Below are 21,767 nucleotides of genomic sequence, written 5' to 3'. Positions count from 1 at the left end.
TATTTTTAGTTGCCTCACATTTTACTGGAAATAAATATATTGGAATAGCAAAACCACTAACATAAGCAAGGGATTTCCAGTAGGGAGTGATGCTGTTTATTTTATCACATGATAATGTGTAGAGGCAATGTGTCTCAGTTATTATTATTATTACTACAACAATTACTACTGCTGCTGCTACTACTACTAATAATAATATTAACAATAATAATAATAAGAGGAAGAAGAAGACTAAAATTCACTAAAATTGAACTGGAATACCCTGATATGCTCTTCAGCCTTTACATTAGCAGGTGAGCCCAAACTTGTATGAATGATAAACCCCAACATTTACTGTTCTGGCTGTGTTCCAAACCACATACAACTGTACTTAATCATATGTAAAATAAGTTCACTATAAATGCCATTAGTATTTTTACTTAGAAACCAGGTTAGAACTAGATTTAGCGTTAAGCATGATAGCCACCAACCAAGCCTTTGTATTAACAGTTTTTTAATAGTTGCTAAACCCGTTATAAGGTATTAGAATAGCTGTGATAGGGCTTGGGTGGCGCATTGTTTTATTGCACTAATCCACCACTACATAATAGCATATAGACCACTGCACCACCACACGCGCCCTACCACAGTGCTATCAGCCAGCCTGCCGTTTACACAGATATGATTGTTTATGTAATGGTGAAAGCCAGACCCCGTGATTGCGCTCTGTCCAGTGTATTCCTGCCTTGCAGCTAGTGTTACCCTCTGTTTCCCGACCAGGTTGAAGCGTTTGATAAAAATAAAATGAAATAACTGTCATTATAAGATTGTCTAACATTATTTTTGTAGATAACTTTAGATTTTTCTCTTGGGATTTTCTACACGTCTGTCTCCATTCACCAGAACAAAAATATGTTGTCAACGGCTGACAAGCTAATTGCTACTTGAATAAATCTTGGGTACAGAGATTTCAGTATCTAAAATGTTAGTATCAGAGTACTAATTTACATTAGTATCATCATATTCAGTGATTAATAGTAGCCAAACATGGCTAATATTTCATAACCAATATTTTACAGAGGTGGTATTATCACATACAGAGCCCATTTCCAGAAAAGCTGGGACGGTTTGTAAAGTGCAATAAAAAGAGGAATATGTGATTTGTTGATTCTCTTGAATCTGTATTTAACTGATAAAATAAGATTACATATTTCCAATGTTTTCACTGATCAACTTTATTTTGTAAATATAAACACATTTAGAATTTGATGCCTCTTCAAGATGTACCATACATTATTAATAGTAGGCAGATCTGGACTGGCAGGCCAGTCAAGCACATGCACTCTGTGTCTAGCATGTACAGAAGTAACCAGTTGAGGCCTGGCATTGTCTTGATAAAAAAAAAAAAAAGAACTTCCCAAGAAAAAAATGTTGCCTTGATGGCAGCATGTCTCCCATACCACGGACACTTATACACCCCCATAACATGACAGATCTGACCACAGCTCACGTTTCTACTGTCTTTCAGAACATATAAGCTTAGACCAAGAGAACTCAGAGGTGTTTCTGCATAGAATGAATGTCTGACATTCTCTTAAACCTAAACGTTTTTGGGTTAAATGTCTTGATGCAGTGGTAGACAGTGGTTAGGTGACAATGGTTTTCTGAAGTACTCCTGAACCCATGTGGCTATATTTATCACAGTAGAATGATGGTTTTTTTTATGCAATGCTGTCAAATAGCTTAAAGGTCAGTGGTTTCTGGCTTTGCCCTATAAGGACTGTGATATCTCCAGATTCCTTGAATCGTTTTACATTATGAACGGTAGATGGTATAAGTTGCTATAATGTTCTTTTTGTATATAATGTGGCTTAGTCTGACACATTACCTAAAATGACTGTTGATTACAGCAATTGTAACAAATAACTGACCATTTCATATACACCATATCGCCAAAGGTTTGTTATTTACTTCAGGGCAGCGCATAGTTTTAGGATGCAGCCCATAGCCCATAGTTTTAGAATGACGTGTCCAACAAGTTCATGGTCGTAATTATCACCATGTAGTGTACCTTGGCTTTTTATTTTCCCTGCATTGTGACCTTCCGTATGTTTCACCGGTCATCTAGAATAGACTGCTGTTAGTTTTCCCCAGGAGTGTGTTTCGGGGGAGGGGGGACGTGTGATTGACAGCAGCTGTGTGGATTGAGAGCAGACTGAAAGTCAGAGACACAGACAAGTGGATGCATAGAAAGAGATGGCAAAGGAAACAAAAAAGGCTCGACGGAGGGTGAATCCCCATTTTGAGACGGCAAGATCAGACCAAGATCAGATAGTGCTTCACAGACTTGACAGCTTTCCTCTATTCAGCAATCTGTATTTCCCATTAGACTGCTTCACCAAAATGTGTCAAATTAATGATTCTTTATCAGAGCAAGCAGCTTATGCTGATGTCTGATCCTAAAAACCAACAGTGGTGTGCTGAACCGAGAAAGATAACATCACCTCTTAATCTTTCCTTTTTTTACTTCCCCTCAAGCTCACAATGGGTAAATGAAGGAGTTTTGTGTATTTATGCTCCCCCATGGTAACTAAGACTTTTGTGCTTTCTAGAAGAAATTATGTGGCTGGGGTTTCTTCAAGGTGAATCTTATTGCCTTTACTGACTTTTCCACTGCAATTGGCCTGTAAGATTTTGGATTGTTCATGAATGCCAGTCGTAGCTCAGTGGTTAAGGTACTGGACTAGTAATCAGAAGGTTGCCAAGCCCCACCATCGCCAAGTTGCCATTGCTTTGCCCCTTGCCCAAACTGAATTCTGATACTATAATTCTGCTATTATTGTAATGAAGACCTCTTGTTATACAACTATACAAATAAGACAAGAAGGTTTTTGATTGGTTAGGTGCATGGAAGAAAATAGAGGGTAGAGCTATGGGCTAGCAACTGACAGGTTGAGAGTTCGAATCCCAGCTTTGACATGCAGCCACTGTTGGGCCTTTGAGCAAGGCTCTTAACCCTCTCTGCTCCAGGGGCGCCGTACGATGGCTGACCCTTTGCTCTGACCCCAGAATTTTGCTGTACTGTACACATGCATATGTACACTGCCGAGGCATAACATTATGACCACTGACAGGTGAAGTGAATAACACTGATTATCTCTTTATCACGGCACCTGTTAGTGGGTGGGATATATTAGGCAGCAAGTGAACATTTTATCCTCAGAGTTGACGTGTTAGAAGCAGGATAAATGGACAAGCGCAAGGATTTGAGTGAGTTTGACAAGGGCCAGATTGTGACGACTGGGTCAGAGCATCTCCAAAACTGCAGCTCTTGTGGGGTGTTCCTGGTCTGCAGTGGTCAGTATCTATCAAAAGTGGTCCAAGGAGGGAACAGTGGTAAACCAGCAACAGGATCATGGGCGGCCAAGGCTCAATGATGCGCGTGGCTAGCGAAGGCTGGCCTGTGTGGTCTGATCCAACAGACGAGCTACTGTAGCTCAAATTGCTGAAGAAGTTAATGCTGGTTCTGATAGAAAGGTGTCAGAATACACAGTGCATCACAGTTTGTTGTGTATGGGGCTGCAAAAGGGGGACCAACACAATAATAGGAAGGTAGTCATAATGTTATGCCTCATCGGTGTATATATGACAAATAAATGCATTCTATTCTATTTCCTATGAAGTGAGTGGTGATACTTGCCTTGCCGCTGCGCTACATTGAGTGTTACGCACCAAACAGATTTACCACGTTGACGTTCTTCTCAACTTGATTGAACTTTGACCCAGTTTGTCACCAATGAGACAAATTGTTTGATGTAGACAGAAGTGAAGCACAGCCATGGAGAGGAGAAACTGATTCTCATATTTAGAAAATCCTTGACCGTTTAATTCAAGCTTAAATCTAGCATTACAGTCTGAGAAGGAATACGTCATGGTGATTAGTAAGCTGTATAACGGGAAGACTGGGTTTGCATTTTAGGTAGCATGATTCTAAACCTGGAATCATTTGTAGTAGCTTAGATTGGCCTTAGATTATTAAAACAACAAAATTTCTTGGACCCTACCTTATTATTTTGCCTATTACCTTCCCGCACCTTGGAGCATTCAGGTGGCACAGCGGTAAAATATGCTAGCCCATCTGTGCTGAGATCTCAGGCTCTCGAGTTCGAATCTCAGCTCTGCTATCAGACGGCCGGGTGCTAACACGGACACAAGTTGAAATGTGTGAATACTGTCAGTCAATACTGTCAATAGTGTTTAATATTTTAAGCTTGGCTCAGTGGCATGGCCAGCAGAAAGCGGTTTTGTGTGATGTGAAAGGCGCAAATGCTGTGGTAAGCTGCAATATCTGCGAAGCTTTACTGCTAAATTTCAACCAGTTCCCAAACCAATCCATTCACATTAGTGATTTCTTAAAACTGCAGTTAATGCAACATCCATTTCAGGGATTGCAAAATAAATCATCCAAATAAAAAAATCGGGAATAAATATTATAATAAATATTAAATAAGGGACTGCTATGACATGCAGTTACAAATAAAATGGAATTTTCTCTGAAGCTACACACCCAATTTAACTCATTCATTGTCAGAGTGGGTGGTTAGTTCTTTAAATCCATGTGTAGTTTTTTTTAGTCCTCCCACGGCACATCACAACACATGCTCCTGTATGTCTAAAACATCCACTTCTGTGTGTGATGGTACTCAATTATCTCCCAAAGCCAATCTGCACTGATCAATTGTGCTATTGATTAGGGATTGACCAGATTTTTAGCAGTGAAAATACACCAAGAATGCCATGTGAAGGTCCTCAGTCACTGTCACTGTTCAATTCTTGTGCCTTTTTGAGAAACAGAAAATCGTAACGATGATGAACGATGTCACTAACACTCTCTATGTGCGTCTCTGTGCTCTCTCGTGTACTTTTCAGACGCTATGAAATCAGTCCGGTCTGTGCTGACCTGCAGAGTCAGATTCTGAACTGTTACAAGGAGAACTCTGGGACGACGCTGCTCTGCTCCAATCTTGCGTCTCTCTACATGCAGTGTGTTAACAATGCTAAACAGGTAAGGGTGTGTGGTCAGGTGTATGCTCCAGTATGTGTATACTTCATTCAATTACCTCCATTATGGTTCCAGAACTGTCTGAGGAACTAATCAGATTTGGAACTTTAATGGACAAGTTAATGTCATATAATGTCATATATACACCGATCAGCCATAACATTATGACCACCTCCTTGTTTCTACACTCACTGTCCATTTTATCAGCTCAACTTATCATATAGAAGCACTTTCATGCTGTTCTTCAATGGTCAGGACTCTCACAGGACCACAACAGAGCAGGTGTTATTTGGCTGGTGGGTCATTCTCAGCACTGCAGTGACACTGACATGGTGGTGGTGTGTTAGTGTGTGTTGTGCTGGTATGAGTAGATCAGACACAGCAATGCTGATAGAGTTTTTAAACACCTCCCTGTCACTGCTGGACTGAGAATAGTCCACCAACCAAAAATATTCAGCCAACAGCGCCCCATGGGCAGCGTCCTGTGACCACTGATGAAGGTCTAGAAGATGACCAACTCAAACAGCAGCAATAGATGAGCGATCGTTTCTGACTTTACATCTACAAGGTGGACCAACTAGGTAGGAGTGTCTAATAGAGTGGACAGTGAGTGGACACGGTATGTATGGTATTTATGAGTAGACGCAGCGCTGCTGTGTCTGATCCACTCATACCAGCACAACACACACTAACACACCACCACCATGTCAGTGTAACTGCAGTGCTGAGAATGATCCACCACCTAAATAATACCTGCTTTGTGGGGGTCCTGACCATTGAAGAACAGGGTAAAAGCAGGCTAAAAAAGTATGTAAAGAAACAGATGGACTACAGTCAGTAATTGTAGAACTACAAAGTGCTCTTATATGGTAAGTGTAGCTGATAAAATCGACAGTGTGTGTAGAAACAAGGAGGTGCTTTTAATGTTATGGTTGATCGGTATATATATATTGATGCACTGTGTGCCTTGACAAATTCACCTCATCACGATATTATCTGCAATTTCAGTTTTGTTGGTCTTTACCAGACGCCATGGTCTTGGTCGCCCAACAACCCGTCACGGTTTATGGCGTGACAATCCTTTGCTGTTAACTGGATCTTATTAAAGTCTCCTGGCATTAACATGTGTACTACAATTAACCACCATCAGCATCACCACCAACATTTAATACATCCCTAATTATGTGCACAATTTCTACATTTCAAAATCTATCAAAATAACCATGATTCTTAGGCTCTGATCTGTCTGAAAATAATAATGACAGTGTCATGAATTTCATTCATTTAAGTCTTTTCTTAAATGTATGTCAGTAAATTTGGAGAAAGTTCACAGTTTTTCTAAAACTTAAATGTTAAATCAACAACCCAACTCAACAAAGCAAACTTTGTTGAATTTCCTCAATACACACTGCACAGGTACCAGATTTTTTGATGGCTCATAGGATGTAAGAACTTCCCCAAATATTAAAAAAGTTTTCAGACTGGAATTACTGTTAGGACTTTGCATTTGTGTGCACATTCAAATTCAGCATGCTTGGAGAAGGTGCTCACTGCCTAGTCTATACACTTGAGCCAACACTGGCTGGTGTCACATGACTGATAGGGGAGACATCAGTGCTATCTCTTACCCATAGAGCTTGGCCAATGTGGACCTGGCTCCCAGTCCTGGATGGATTTAGACTTAGTTGGAGCTTTAATTGTGGCATACTGAGGGTTCTTGCTGAACAATTTGGAAGCCCCTGTTACAAATTTTAGAAAAAAAAAAACGTCACAAAGGCTGCTGCAAAATCGAGCGTTTTAGTTACATAATAATGGTAAAGAGATTTTGGTGGGATTGACAAAGCTATAGGTGTCTGTATCACATCCAAAATAACCAGTTGAAAGTGAAACAAGCAGACATGTTAGCTCAAAGTGGCTCTTCACTCCTCCACTGCTCTGAGATTTATTGAACTCCTGCTTTTGTTCCCGCCAGCTGATCCACCCATGTCACACAAACCCTGTAATAAAACACACACACACACACACTGACACAAACCTCCATCTCCCAATGCCAGCTCTGTGTCGAGCGCGGCCTTTCTTTTCTGTTTGGCTACAGGCGCTTCAATGCTCCCCCAAAATTGCAAGCTGCTACTAAATGGCCATCTGCATAATGGCAGCGGACGGGGGGGAGATCCTTCGGGCCTGCTTAAGTCTGTGGTAAATGAAATAAGCTGAGGCATGCATGTGCTGCTTCAATACTATCTTCCATTATTTACCACTCGGCCTCCTATCAAGAGTCACACTTTGGTGTAAAAAAAAAAAAAGCTTGGGGCAGGCAGGAGGGAGCGTCCTCCTCTCGCCGGCGGCTGGTCCGATTTACATTCAGATAGCTTTTCTATTAGATTTTAACAATGTGAGTGTTTTTAGGGGAGCACATGCTAGTCTGCCCTTTCCCCTTCTCCTGGGTATTAATATCACATCAGTGCTTGAATTCTTCCAGTTTAAGTCATGCGTCATATAAATTCGGACATGTTTCTTCATGTTTATTCATCACTGTGTATACGCAAGGCTACCTGTAACCTTTTTAAGCATTCCTGCTATTTCTGCCTGCCATTATCTTGTAAATTTTAAATGTGAGTGTGTTGTAACACTGTATTTTATCAGATGCACGCTTTAAAATGCATTCGCGGGTGTCCCGGTGTTCACTGAAATCTGATTTTATAACTCATATCAAAGGATAATCAAATATTCCACAGAAAACAATTTTAAGATCTATGTGTTTGTGTGTGTGTGTGTGTTCCTCAACCACTGGTAGCAGTATGAAGTCACTGTTGCAGGGTTTCTATATGAGTTTCATTTATGAGCATTATGTGCATTTATGAAGTCAGGCACTAACGCTGGCCAAGAAGATCTGGCTCACGATCGACTTTTCAGTTCATCCCGAAGGTTTTTAATAGAGCTGAGTTCAGGGTTCTACGCAGGCCACTAATGAAGGACCTTTCTCTGACTGCTCCCACAAAGTTGCAAGCATATCATTTATTTTATCTAATTGATTTTCTAACACATGTTAGCCATGGGTGAAGCTAAACCTCCATAAGTAAGAGGGTGTTCACTTACTTTTGGCCATATAGGGGTTTTACATTATACTTACATTTACATTTATGGAATTAAGGAGATGCTTTTATCCAAGGCGACTTACAGTTATGGGGCAGTGGTAGCCTAGTTGGTAGAGCTTTGGGCTATCAGCTAAAAGGTTGAGCGTTCGAATCCCAGCTCTACCATGCAGCCACTGTTGGGCCCTTGAGCAAGGCTCTTAACCCTCTCTGCTCCAGGGGCGCCGTACAATGGCTGACCCTGCGCTTTGACCCCAGCCTCCAAAAAACAAGCTATAAATGACAAATAAAGGCACTCTTCTTCTTATGAATAAATTAGAGATGGGACGATCGATCGGCTATGGATCGGCCAAAAACCCCGATCGTCCCATCTCTAGAATAAATATAATACAAGCAATCAGGAATAAGGGCCTTGCTTATGAGCCCCAAATTGGGGATTGAACTGGCAATCTTCTGATTACAAGTCCAGCACCATAACCACTGATCTACCTCTGCTCTTATACTTAATCGTGTACTTATGTCATGCACTTTGGCGGCATAGTAGCTCAGTGGGTAGCACTGTTGCCTCACAGCAAGAAGGTCCTGGGTTTGATTCCCAGATGGAATGGTTTGGGTCCTTTCTGTGTAGTTTGCATGTTCTCCCCGTGTCTGCGTGGGTTTCCTCCGGGTTTCCCCAGGTCCTCCCACAGTCCAAATCTTGGATAACTAGTAATTATCTATCCTGTCATGAACGTAACCAAAGTGTGTAAAACATGACTGTAAAATCATAATAACATGATAATAAAATAAATAAATGTCATTCACTTTTGAGTTTGGTCATCACTCCGACATAGCCATTTATGTTTATGTTAAAAGGAGACGCTATCCAAAGTGACTTACAATTGTAAGAATTCATTGCAAGCAATTGAAGATTAAGAGCCTCACTCAGGGGCCCAACAGTGGCAACTTGACAGTAGTGGAGCTTAAACCAGCAATCTTCAGATTACCAGGCCAGTATCTTAACCAATGATCTACCATAGGCCATAGCCAATCATGTCTCTGTAGACACCCTTTCGTCTCTGAGATTTGAACCCTTGATGTCAGTTGTAATGGTGTAGCATATTTTACCCTTGTGTCATCTGAGTGCTTAGCAACAGTCAGACTAAATAACCAGAACTGACCATATTATGAATGATTCTTCTGTTGTTTAACCCAAGTGTATGTTGCTGACATGTACTGTCCGGTAGCTCAAGTTAAAGACAGCAGGCCATCAACACTTGGTGCTTTGTGTGAATAATTACCCTTCAGCTTATCAATAATGAACTGATAACATTTAGCCCCGACCTTCCCCTTCCACTCCAGCTTGCTTTAATACGGAAGCTTCAGAGGCCCTGTCACAGATAACACACTGAGTGGAGAAAGAGATAAAACCGCACATCCAGCCGTCAAAGGCTTTCACTGAATAGGAGTTCAGTATAAATAAGTGTGATTTTTATTCTCACCTTGATTTCTGGACATATGACTGACCCTTTTACATTTACTTTGAGCACAGAGCTTCGAAATTTTGCTGCTCTTGATAAGACAAGATATGCTCATTGTCTCTAAACCTGTTCTATAGATCCTCCTAGTCTAGAAGTTTCCCCTACAGTGCTTAGATGGGTGATGCTCACACAAACTAGTTTAATAGAAAGTACTTTTCTGTTATGTATGAACTAGGTCAAGAATGAGTAAGTGGACAGTGTATATAGTTCCACCTTAAATAATCAATTAGTTCGGGAAAGGAAAAATTACTTTGTGCTACCCTTTCTCCCCTGAAACACACCTTCTTGTTTTGGAGTTGTGTGTAACCGTTAATTGTAAGTTTTTATTATTAATTATTTAAGGCATACAGAACCTGTATTCAGTATTCTCATTTGTTCATCCTGTGAATATTTGCACTGTTTTGTCTGCACTCTGAAGAAGACAAAACCCACTCAAAAGATTCCAATGCCATGTAGCCAACGGTTTTATGGTCAAATAAGACCAAGATTAAACACTTGGACTAAACCTAATGCAGCATACCACTCAAAACACACAATACCTGCTGTGAAGCATGGCAGTGGCAGCATTACATTGTGGAGGTGTTTCTCTTTGTAAAACCTGGGCAGTGGATCAGAATTGAAGGCAAAATTTATGCTGCCATATACACCCAAATTCTTAAGGGAAGCATGTGGCCTTCTGCTAGACAGTTACTGGACAAGTGGTTCACCCTGCAGACCCTAAACATTTCCAAAAATAAACAAAATAAAAACAACACAGTGACTTAAGGATATGATTAATGTCGTTGAGTTGCCAGGTCCCAGGCCTGACCTAAATCCAACAGAAAATCAGTGGATGGAGCAGTTCACTGGTGCCCAAAATGCATTAGTTTAAAAGGAAGAATGGACAAATGTCCCTTGATTTAGGTGTACAAAGCCGGTAGGGACATATTTAAGGAGACACAAGGCTGTAATTAAAGCTAATGATGCCTCTTTTTAATGGATTTTGAATACAGGCAGTAGGACACAAATGTCTGTACCATACTATACTACACTATAGGTACAGTATAGCTTCATATGTTAAATGCTTCAAGGTTACACTCCAAATTAAAATAATGATTTTTAAATGCAGCTCTAGATCTTTATGTTTACCAGAGTCACTTTTGTCAGGGAAATACTTCTGAAGGTCATGAGTTTTTAATTAAGATCATTCCAAATCTAGTGTCAGCTCAGTTATTGCTATAAAAAACACAATGTGTGAGACTTAGACGATGTATCAGTCTCAGCGCTCTTCCTCTGTACTAACTCTCTTTTTGGCACCTGTGATTTCCCCCTTTTAACCGGACGTTCTTGATTGGAAAATGAGCTTTCACGTATGACTTAACATAAAATCCATTTTGCTCCTGTCTTTTCCAGAACAAGTTAAGGACTGGTGGTTAAGGCTGGAGGATGCTTTCCGAGCAGCCGTGTCTGGGGCGCTACCATTTGAAGGACAGCAGAGTCACCAGCAGATACACACCTGACTCAGTGGAATAGTACAGATAACTGCAGCAAGGCTGATAAAATGCCCTTCTGACCCCTTCTTTACCCATATCTCACACCTCTTCACCCATTTGTCCTTCCTATGTCTCTTCTAGAAAGTAGAAAAGAAAAAAAACTGTTACAAGCAGCAGCAGCAGCAGCAGGTTTAGGAGGTGTACTACAATGTGCTAAACGTCAGGAATTGAACAGCCCAGTTGTACCAAATACTCAGTAGCAGCAGGTTAAAAAGGAGTAAGATTTTCCACTGTAAAGCTAAAGTTCAATTGTTAACGCTGTTCTAGAACTTTCTGTCTGATTCATTTTTGCTTTGTTGAGTTTGCTAAGAGCTGACCAAGCACAGTTCCTCATGTATTATTTAAATATCTTCACTTCAGCCTCAACAGTCTGACATGAGAATTTTATTTCAACACTGAACTGTTCATTGTGTCTGTGTGTATAATGCTGGTTTTGTTTCTGCTTTATTTTTGCTTTTCATCTGCAAATAAGTGTCATAGAGACACCCTAATCTGTCAGGGAGAATAAAAGAATAAAACTGGAAACCTGTGTTTGTTCATTCAGTTTTTTTCTAAATCTGTTTGTACACATATATACACTATAGGGCTTAATTAAACAGTGAAGCAACACTAGGCAGACAAATGTTTTGAGCCCATAGTAACCACTGCATGCTCGTTCACAAATGTGTGGATAAATCTTCTATAGTCCTATATTTGACTGATGCCTAATAAAAGAGCCACATTTCCTTCTATTCTAGATAACAACTGTATTTGTTTAAAGTGAGAAGCTGATGCATACATTTTAACATTTATTTTACTTTTATGTTTTTTAAGTATTATTTTGCTAATAGACAGCTTTTGCCTGAGTTACAGATTAATTCCGGTCTCGTTTTGAGAAGCACAGGTAAATTGGTGAAAATGGCTAAAAACAGGACAAAACACATAGATCAATTAGTAAATAAATACTCAGTAATAAAACACCAATGTCAAAACAAGTAAACAGTGAAAAAAAGTTCTTATGATCAGGGTTGGCAGAAATGTGTTATAAAGCTCCACAAAGGTGACCTAATAGACAAGTAATGTTAAAACCATATTTTTCTCCTGAATAAATTCACAATGATGTCTTATTCATGAATATTTACTGACAAATATATTCATCCCTGAACAGTCAGAGCTAATGTTGAAAATTGAAACATACATAAGTGATGTATGGAAAACACCAGCACCTAAATTTACTACTCACAAATGAAAACATGGCAGATTCAGTAAATAGCTACAGCATGCCACTGTTGTTCACATTAAAACTATCAGAGCCAAACCTCAGTTAAGGTTGTGAACTACTGTGGCTTAAATTGCAAATAATTTTAATACTGATGTGAATGTGTCTCAGCAAATAGTGCATCAATCCCCTCTGTATTATGAGTATGCAGCCCTATACACAGTCAATGTGTCCATGCTGACCCCTGTCACCTGCGATGGGCTTGCAAGTCCTAACTGGACATTGGAGAACTGGAAGGTCAATTGATCTGATGAATCCTGTTTTCTCCAAGATTACGTGGCTGGCAGGCACATGTGCATCCTTTTCTCAGCGAATCTGTTTTGACAGCATTTAAGACAGGTGGTCCTAATGTTTTGGCTCATCTGTGTAAACACTATATAGAAGTATTTACACTTTCCTCCTTACTTTTGGAATTAATTAAAAAGTTAATTGCAAGCCAGGCCTTTTTGGTGCCTAACCTCTCAAATGTGCTTTTGACTAAATGGGAACTGATTTTCACACACACTATCTTATGGGTAACCTTTCCAGAAAAGTGGAGGCTGTTATGGCTTTAAAAAAGGAAAGCAGCACAATATAAATGCCTATCATTCTGGGAGTGAATGTCCAACAGCTTATTGTTTATATCACCATCTAAATTTAGCCTGCTTTTTAGACTAAATAACTGGAGAGGTTTTTATTCGAACAGCCTCTGTCCCAGTGTCTCATCTCTGCTTGAGTTTTTGTCCCTCAGGATAGAAGATGTAAGGTTAGCAGGACACTTTAAAGCCAGTAGGGATTGGAGAACACAGAAGATAGCAACGGATTGACTGCAAGTGATAGATAACATGACTAATAAGGAGGGAAAGTAATCCATCATGTGTTATTTGACTGGGAGTGATGAGGTCCCCCAGTTCCTTTCTTCACAAGTGGTGGCAGCAGCTGGTGCCAGTGTGCAAGGTGTCTGAGTTTTCTGCTGCTTTCAGTATACAGCTTACAGTATTGTAATAAATATGGCTGTGATGACAAAAAGCACCAGATAATAGATGGACCTTAAAATTTACAAGAGTTATAAAATTATACTATATAACTGAAACCATATAATGTGTAATGCCACACATTTCATCCAAAAACAAACAAAAAAAAGCTCACTTTGAAATGTGACTCACAAGCCCTGGTTTGTGGAGGCAATTCTTTATAAACTTTTCAGAGATTTAATTTGTTTGGCACTCTAATGTCATATAAAGAGTGATGTTCTGATATGCTTGACTTTATCCTATAGCACTTATCATGTCCACTCATCAGGGAAATACCATGCAAAGCAATTCTTGGCTCTAATGGGTTCCTCCAGATGCTGCTTATAGCATTCTGGATCCCTTACTGAACAGTCCTCAGCACACATTGGGTTAAAGGTATTGGCTCCCTGTCACGAGTATTCCTGCCTTGTGATTTTGTTGGGTTGCCAACTTTTTTTGAAATAAATTCTTTATTAAATAAATGTTTTTATAAATGCACAATTACAAATTAGATTTAAGGATATTCAGTCTAGCATGATCTTCTGAACCACACATTGTTAACATATTTTAAGACCTTTTTTATTTTTTTATTTTTTTTTTGGGGGGGCACGGCATTTTTAATCCAGGAGCTAAAAGTATCTGTATGGTTAGATTTGAGATTTACTGCATTTATGTTGACATTTATGTCAACATTTAAGTGTATGGAAAAGGATCCAGCAGCATTATGTTCCTTCAGTCTTTTGCACAGAAGATCATATTATGGAGAAAAGTTAAAACATTCCACAGGAACAAATTTAATTTGTTTTTTTCCTGCAAACTTAGATGCACTATTTCTTCTTTTTTTTGCTGAACGTAACATACTGGAAAATATAAAACATTCATTAATTTATTCATTGTCTGTTTTACCTCCACTTTATCTTATTCAAGGTCACACTGGGTCAGATTCACTGGTACAAAGGCAGAAAACACCCTGGACAGGCCACCAGACCACACACAAACTCAAACTTGGGGCAATTTTTAGTAGCTCCAGTTCACTGACTGCATGTCTTTGGACTTATAGAAGGAAACCGGAGCTCCTGGAGTAAACCCATGCAGACACATGCAGATGAACATGCAAACTCCACACAGAAAGAACCTGGACCTTTCTACCTGGGAAACAAACCCAGGCCCAAAAATGTCCAAACTGTGAGCCTCATGGTAAAGTATACTTTTAGTATAGAAATCATCAACATAAAAATCTGTGTGACTGTCAGGTGAGGAATTTCCAGTCTGCATGTTGACTATCTACTCGGAAAATCAAGATCTATATAGAAAGAAAATCTGGAGTTGTTTAAGTACCATGTAGTGTTGATTGATTTTTAGCAGTCTATACTTTAGTCTGTACTTTCCCTCAGATAAAGGACATGAAATCTTTCGGACTTTCTCTGAGAGCTTTGCTGATTGTTGCTGTGTGAGTGCTGGATCTGGATTGTATTTCTCCAGGCTCTAATCAATGAGGTGCTCTTGCCGGGGATTAAACTTCCAGGTGTCTTAACCTTAGGGACTCTCCCGCTTCCAACCTGCCTTTCCATGATGAGAATTGGACGTCTGCATTTCTTATTAGACCGTAATGGCTTTGGTGGAATTGGTGTCATCACAAATGAACATGAAACGATGCAGAGCAAACAAAATATTCAAAAAGCTTTATCATTTTAATGCCCTCAGCTTTGACCCCTTGAGACATTGACTTAACTAGACATCTGAAAGAGTTCTGTGGTATCTGGTACCAGGACATTACTAGCAGGTCATTCAATTTCTGTACATCGTGAGATAGATTGTCCTACAGTGCATCCTTAGTGTGCTCTGGGATAATGAATTTTGGCTGCCCAACAAACTGAGGACAATTTTTAGCCTCCTGGGACCACTGTCAGGGGGTACTCACCTGTCCAGGGTGCATTCCTGCCTTGGGCGTATTGTTACACGCTTGGGCAGGAACCCCCATGACCCTTACCAGGACGCATTTATCCACAACAACTTTATTAACAAAGGTATTGGGACACCGCCTCTATTATTGAATTTTTGTGTTACAGTCACAACAGTTGCTTACAGGTGTAATAAATCAGTTATATAGAGTAAGTTATATGCTTTTAACTTTGCAGCAACAATTTAGGGAATGCCCTTTCCTGTTCCAGCATGACTGTGCCCCTGTGCACAAAGCAAGCTCTATAAATAAACTCCAGTGGCATGCAAAGAGCTCCGACCTCAGCCTTACTGAACAGCTTTGGAATTTACTGTGACATCAATTGAGGCTTTTCTAACCAATATCAGTGCCCAGCCATACAAATGTTCTTGTGACTGAATGGGCACAAATTCCCACAGACTTATGAGAAGCTTCCTTAGAAGATTGGCTGTTGTTATAGCTGAACACATATAGGCTACTCTATTTTAATACCATTTGTTTGGGAAATGGGATGTCCAACAAGTTCATGGTCAAGCCATATAGTGTACAACTGTGACGAAATACTACTTAAACAATTAAGGGTTAAGAGATTTGCTCAGGGTCCCAACAGTGACAACTTGGCATTGGTGAGGCTTAAACAAGCACCTTAACTATTGAACACTGCCATAAACTGAGAGAGAACCATAACATTTGGATAGCTAATAGCACAAACAAACAAATGGTAGAGCTTTGAAGAATTCATATTATGTTCTTTAAAACAGTTTATGTGGTGGAACTACTGTATGAGATAATAAATAATGTGATTCTTTTTAAATGTTGGTATTACACACTAAAGAAAACCCAATTGTTGTTCTAATTAAGTCATTCAAAGTTTCAAACCCATTAAAGTATGTGTGCTCATTCATGCACATGACCTCACCTACACCGCACATAGCTTCCTTTTATATTACAAGTAGCCTTTTATGTGATGGAGTGGTAATACAACTCCCAAAGCCATGAGAGGTGATCAACACTGACATATGGGGGGAAAATAAATAAAATGGGCCTCTAGCATTCACTTAGATGCTTCTCCTTTTCTAATACGGCAACCCTCCGCATCAGTCTTCCCAACGTACCGTGAAGTGTACGCCTCACTCCGGGTCACTCCTGGATCCACTCTGATCGCCCACCACTTTCCCAGAAACCCTATCTAGTGCCGATCTGCTTCAGCACAGTTCAGGCAACGCTCACTTCATTATTTTAATGGGGAGCCAGATGGCAGCCTCTTCTATGAGCTCCGTTAGTCTGATAGCTCTATTTATCAGCGGACTACACCATTCACAGACTTCTCCAAATTATTTATAAACTGCAGACTTTCCTCTGTTTCTGCTGCCTGGTTTCACTTCGCTCAATCTCTTTCTCTCTAATGTGGAGCCTCTAGCTAGGAAGCTGAGGGGGAATAATTATTCATTAGAATCAACAGTTGAAAAATAATGCATCCTACTTGAAAGGAGCCCCTGCTCACGAGGAAGCCTCCTCTGCCTAATGGCTCCGATTCCCATTTGTCTCCCGCAAAGTACAAGAAGCCTGCTCATTTTTTTCTCTGTTCGGTCAAAAGGTTCCTTTAATTGACCAGCAAAATATGACTAGGAAGTTTATTTCAATTGTCCCAATGTGATTAGGCCAAAGGAATGTGAGTGCGTAGAAATAATTAAATGAGGTTTAATAATGCGTAAATCAATGTCTCATTGGTCCTCTCTGGACACCCCACTCAGCACTTACAGGGTGCATCAGAGTCACAGTGTCTACCTCACTGTTTCTATCTCTGTGTTGTCTGTGTTTCTGTTCAAAACAGTATCTGTTTAATAGATGTCATTTCTTTATTTATTCTTTTATACTAAGTAAGCGATCCATCTTGATCAGCCTGCCCAGAGATACAGGTTACAAGGAGTGAATACAACCTGGACAGGTCACCAGTCCATTGCAAAGCTGCACACACCCATACCTTAAGGACATTTAAATGAGCCACTTGACCTACAAGCATACAAAGGCGGCCAAAATGTCTACACACTGTCTGCATAAAAGCTAATTTACTAGATTTATCCATACATCATAGGGTAGCTGTAAGTAAACATCCAGATACTTCAGTTTCCACTGCAGCTTGATCTGCTAACTCATGTCTCATGTGCAAACCTGGCTGATGGATTTTTGTGGTGAGTTGTGAACTGTTTCAGCACCATATTTGAGGAAGCAGGGCGGTGACACATAACACACAGTGTCATAGGTTTCAAACTCATCACCAATATGTGTGATTGTCAGGCGTGTCTGTGGTTCTGTTCCAAACTCACACCACTATTGTCATTGTACTTCACACATTCTCAAATTTTCAGTATCACTTCATAATGGTCTTGCATTGCTTCAATGTCAAGGGTGCCTTCACGAGTTTATTTGACTCTACGACTACTGACATCTTTAGAGACCAAATAATACCACATATTGCCACCATAATTAAATTCAGATTTAAAAAATGGCACAAATAACCACTGTGTATACATTTTTGGGTTCCTCTGTATTTTCAAAGGTGGATATCAACCAGAAGTTGACCAGAAGCAAGATTTGCACCCAGAGCCTTAAATTCCTGGCACTGTGGTGAAAAGTGTGCATATATGGGATGAACATGCAAAATCTCACAGATGGTATCATTCATTTAATCATCCTTATCAGAGACACAGTAGGTCTGGATCCTACCCAGAGACAGATTGCATAATAACTGGACAAAGCTTCAGTTACCGTCACCAAGCATCAAACACTCGTATTCACTTACTTACACTTACTTTACATAGTAAATTATGCCTTCCTTGGCCACTTGCACCACCCTTGTCTGGCTGCAGGATGGCAAGTATTTATAGCCGTCCACTTTTCACTCACCAGCCAGGAGTGAGGGCTCACACAGAGCCACAGAAATACAGAAATGGCCACTTGTGTCTGTCAGACACCCAGCCAGGTTGGTAGTTGGTGGCACAGCTGAGATTTAAAATCTGAGCTCAGTGTTGGGCTAGCACATTAGACCACTGCACTATCCCAGCACCTGTACTGGTATGTTCTTAAAGGTGAAAGGAAACCTATGCAAACACAGGGAAAACACTTCAAACTTTTATCCAACAGTGATCAAATCCAGGACCCCAGAATCCTGCCACTGTAGCATGCCAGATCCTACAGGGAATACTTTAAAAAAAAAATTTGTTTATTCATCTTCAGCTCAATTCAAATGCTTTATCCTCAGCAGCTGTTCAAGGTGCTGGTTTAAGCTTTAAAAATGCCAAGTCAACACTGTTGGACCCCTGAGCAAAGCCCTTAACCCACTTCGTCAAAATTGTGCTTTATGGCTGAAAGTATTTAGACACCTGACCATGAGCTTGTTGGACATCCCATTTAAAAAACAAATGACATCACAACAGAGGGACCTTCCTACTTTCTGTGGGAATTTGTGCCCATTGAGTCATAAGAACATTTGCAGGTGTAAAACTTAAGAGTTGATTGAATACACCCTGGACAACACATCAATTCTTAATAGAGCATCAAAGACTCACACATGCTCTTACCTATTTACATCTTAATAGTAGTTAATCCATCTACAGGCATATTTTTAAAGGTGAAAGGGAACCCAGCTGTGCAGTGTGAGAAGACACCAAACATCCCAGGATCCTGGTGGTGTGGCAGCAGAAGTACAGTGGTACCTTGAAACTCAACGTCAATTGGTTCTGGGAGTGGTGTTGAGTTTAAAAGAGAAACCTGTTAATGTGTTTCATGGTCCCTTAGAACTGCATATATTTTGGGCTTATGTAAAATAATGGGGTTGTACACTGAAAATAACACAAATATGATATAAAAAACACAAACACAATTGAAAACAGTTAAAAAACAATAAAAAGTACAATAAAACCTGCACTTTACCTTTACTTTTTTTTTTATTGTTTTCTTATGTTTCTTAATCGTATAGCTGCTTGATCTTGGAATACCAAATTCTGTTTAGTAAGGGCGCATTCACATGAGAAGTGGCACAACTGCTTTTGTGCTGGCTGTGCCGTTATTTCCCATGGAGTGTGGCGTTGCACAAAACTTAACGTGACTTATTGTACTAAAACAAGCGAGAAATTTCATTAGAAGAGAGAACTTATGAGCAGTAATAATTAAGAGAGGCTTAGTGTTTCTATGTCATTCTTTTAATACATTAAGTCACATTAGGCTTTTTTTAACGATAAGCGTTTTTATACAGAACCCCTCACTCAGAACCCCGAGCTATAACACAAGTTTCAATGTGAAACAGAAGGAAAATCCAGCTAAACACAGATACATGTGGAGCTTTCAGAGTGAATTTGACAGTTATTCCACACAAATGCAGATTCGTCTCATATGCACACTTTGATGACTTCTTACTACACCACTCAAGCCAAGTGCTGAACAAAGCGGCTGTTCGTGGTTAATCTGAAATTTTTAAAAGTTGAACACGTTGAGTTTAATGTAAATGTTAAAGGATACAAGGTACCACTATATGCAGATACAAGGAAAAAATGTTAAATCTGTCAGACCTATAAATTACTGCATTCATTTGATTATCACAATAAACTGCTTTATGCTGATTAAGGTTACAGTAGGTCTTGAGCATACCCAGGTACACTGGGTGCAAACTCACACACATACACATTCATTAGGTGGTATTTAAAGTAGCCAATCAACCTACATGTATGTTTTTAAAGGTGGGTGGGAACCCACATGAACTCAGAAAGAAGATCTCACTTACATTAAAAAATAAATAAATCTGCAAAAGAATAAAAAGAATAAAAGCCTACTCATATTTCTTAAAAGTGACAGGTGTCTGTGGTTACTTCTCAGGGATTGATTGTGAGTCTGAAGCCAAGGTCCACATAGTCCACATTCATTCATCCTCCAGAGATTTTCCATGTGATAATGAACTTCAGTGCTTCTGTCCTGATGATAAAAGAATGACCTTGCATAGTATAGTTGTGTGTGTAAGGAAAAGTGAGTGTGAGCACCGAACCCTTCAGGATGAGAAAAATTGAGCTTTTACAAAAGAGCTTTGAGAGTACAGTGTGTCAGTGGAAAGTCTCTAGAGAGGCAGCACTACTGTTTTCTTTATCTGCACTGCTAGCTTTTTTGTCTCTCAGCAGCTCTCTACCGTGCAGCTCAGTCTGTACTTGCCATCAAACACTCAGCCATGGCTACTCCACCAGCCTGTTATAACACATGTATGACTCCTGAAGCACATGAAGTAGATTTAAGTACTGCTATGATCAGCAAATGCTCCTGTAGGCTAAAGATACCATGAGGAAAAGCTATACTCGTGAGAAATGTTCCCAGTGGGATTTATTTTAAAGATTGTAGGATTTTACAGTAATTTTAAGCACTAATCTAAAAACAGGACGCAGTTCTGGTTTGACAAGGACAGGAGCAACAAATCCAGAAAAGTCTTTGATCCTCCTGTGCCTGTGGGCATTTATATTATTGTATTAGCTCATTTTTTTACTCTCCCCCCTCTCTCCGAGCTGTCAGATCATTAAAGCCGGTTCAGATATGGGAAAGGGGCGGGAGAAGGGGAGATCTGTACACAGGTATGCTCCATTGTACATAAAACTACCCATGTGTGAACTCTCCCTTCTACTCCAAGACCTTTTTTTGAGAGGATTTTCAAATGATTTCTTCACCACTATATTGGAGACATTTTAACCCTGCATAACCTTCATGTCTGTCTTAGCTGTGTTCTCTAATTTGAATGTGTATACACTGTGTTATCTGTTTATTAGACCTTCCCATGTCATATCCAATAAACAGCAATCTCAAGCCTTGAATTACTAAGCATTTACCTATATTACATGGCCAAAAGTATGTGGACACCCATCGTAACTATTAAGTTCAGTTGTTTTAGCTACCCACATTGCTATTAAGTGTGTAAAAGGAGCTTTGAAATAAGTTTGAAAAAAAAAAAAAAAAAAAACTCCTGAGTGCATATATATTTACCCATCATTCCCTTTTCTCCTCCTTGATGAGTCTTTGCATCCACCTACTTTACATTGCCTCCACAGATTTTCATATTTTTGTTTTTATCAATTAAAAATAAAAAAGGTGTGTGTGTGTGTGTGTGTGTGGAAATGGGTGGGTGGGACGGTGTATTGGCTGCCCAGCACAAAGAATGAGGCACCCTGAACACCAGCCAAAATTCCTCTCTCATTTCCTTACATCCCTCTTTATTCACTACAGTTGAAGGTGTGGCCTGCACTTGTAAGTATTAATTATATAATCATAATTCTATAATATAACAGTGCAGTGGGTATCGCTGTCACCTCACAGCAAGAAGGTTTCCTGCAACAGTTTAAAATATGCAGTCAGGTTAAATAG

At 39.8% G+C, this 21,767-nt stretch overlaps 1 protein-coding gene across 2 annotated transcripts in view; it reads left to right on the top strand.

Moving 5' to 3' along the window:
• chchd3a (coiled-coil-helix-coiled-coil-helix domain containing 3a) overlaps positions 1 to 11,710 on the top strand; it is a 142,406-nt gene extending 130,696 nt beyond the window's left edge. For both annotated transcript variants that reach the window (XM_063005529.1, XM_063005520.1), the window contains 2 exons: positions 4,909 to 5,044; positions 11,046 to 11,710. In XM_063005529.1, coding sequence (XP_062861599.1) covers positions 4,909 to 5,044; positions 11,046 to 11,069 — 160 coding nt within the window. In that variant the 3' untranslated portion in view covers positions 11,070 to 11,710. The remainder of the gene's footprint in view (positions 1 to 4,908; positions 5,045 to 11,045) is intronic.
• Positions 11,711 to 21,767: the final 10,057 nt, after the last annotated feature.

The sequence above is a fragment of the Trichomycterus rosablanca genome, chromosome 1 (assembly GCF_030014385.1).
Source record: "Trichomycterus rosablanca isolate fTriRos1 chromosome 1, fTriRos1.hap1, whole genome shotgun sequence".
NCBI lineage: Eukaryota > Metazoa > Chordata > Actinopteri > Siluriformes > Trichomycteridae > Trichomycterus > Trichomycterus rosablanca.
The sequence above is the reverse complement of the archived record's forward strand: the minus strand, read 5'-3'. Positions and strand labels throughout refer to the sequence as shown.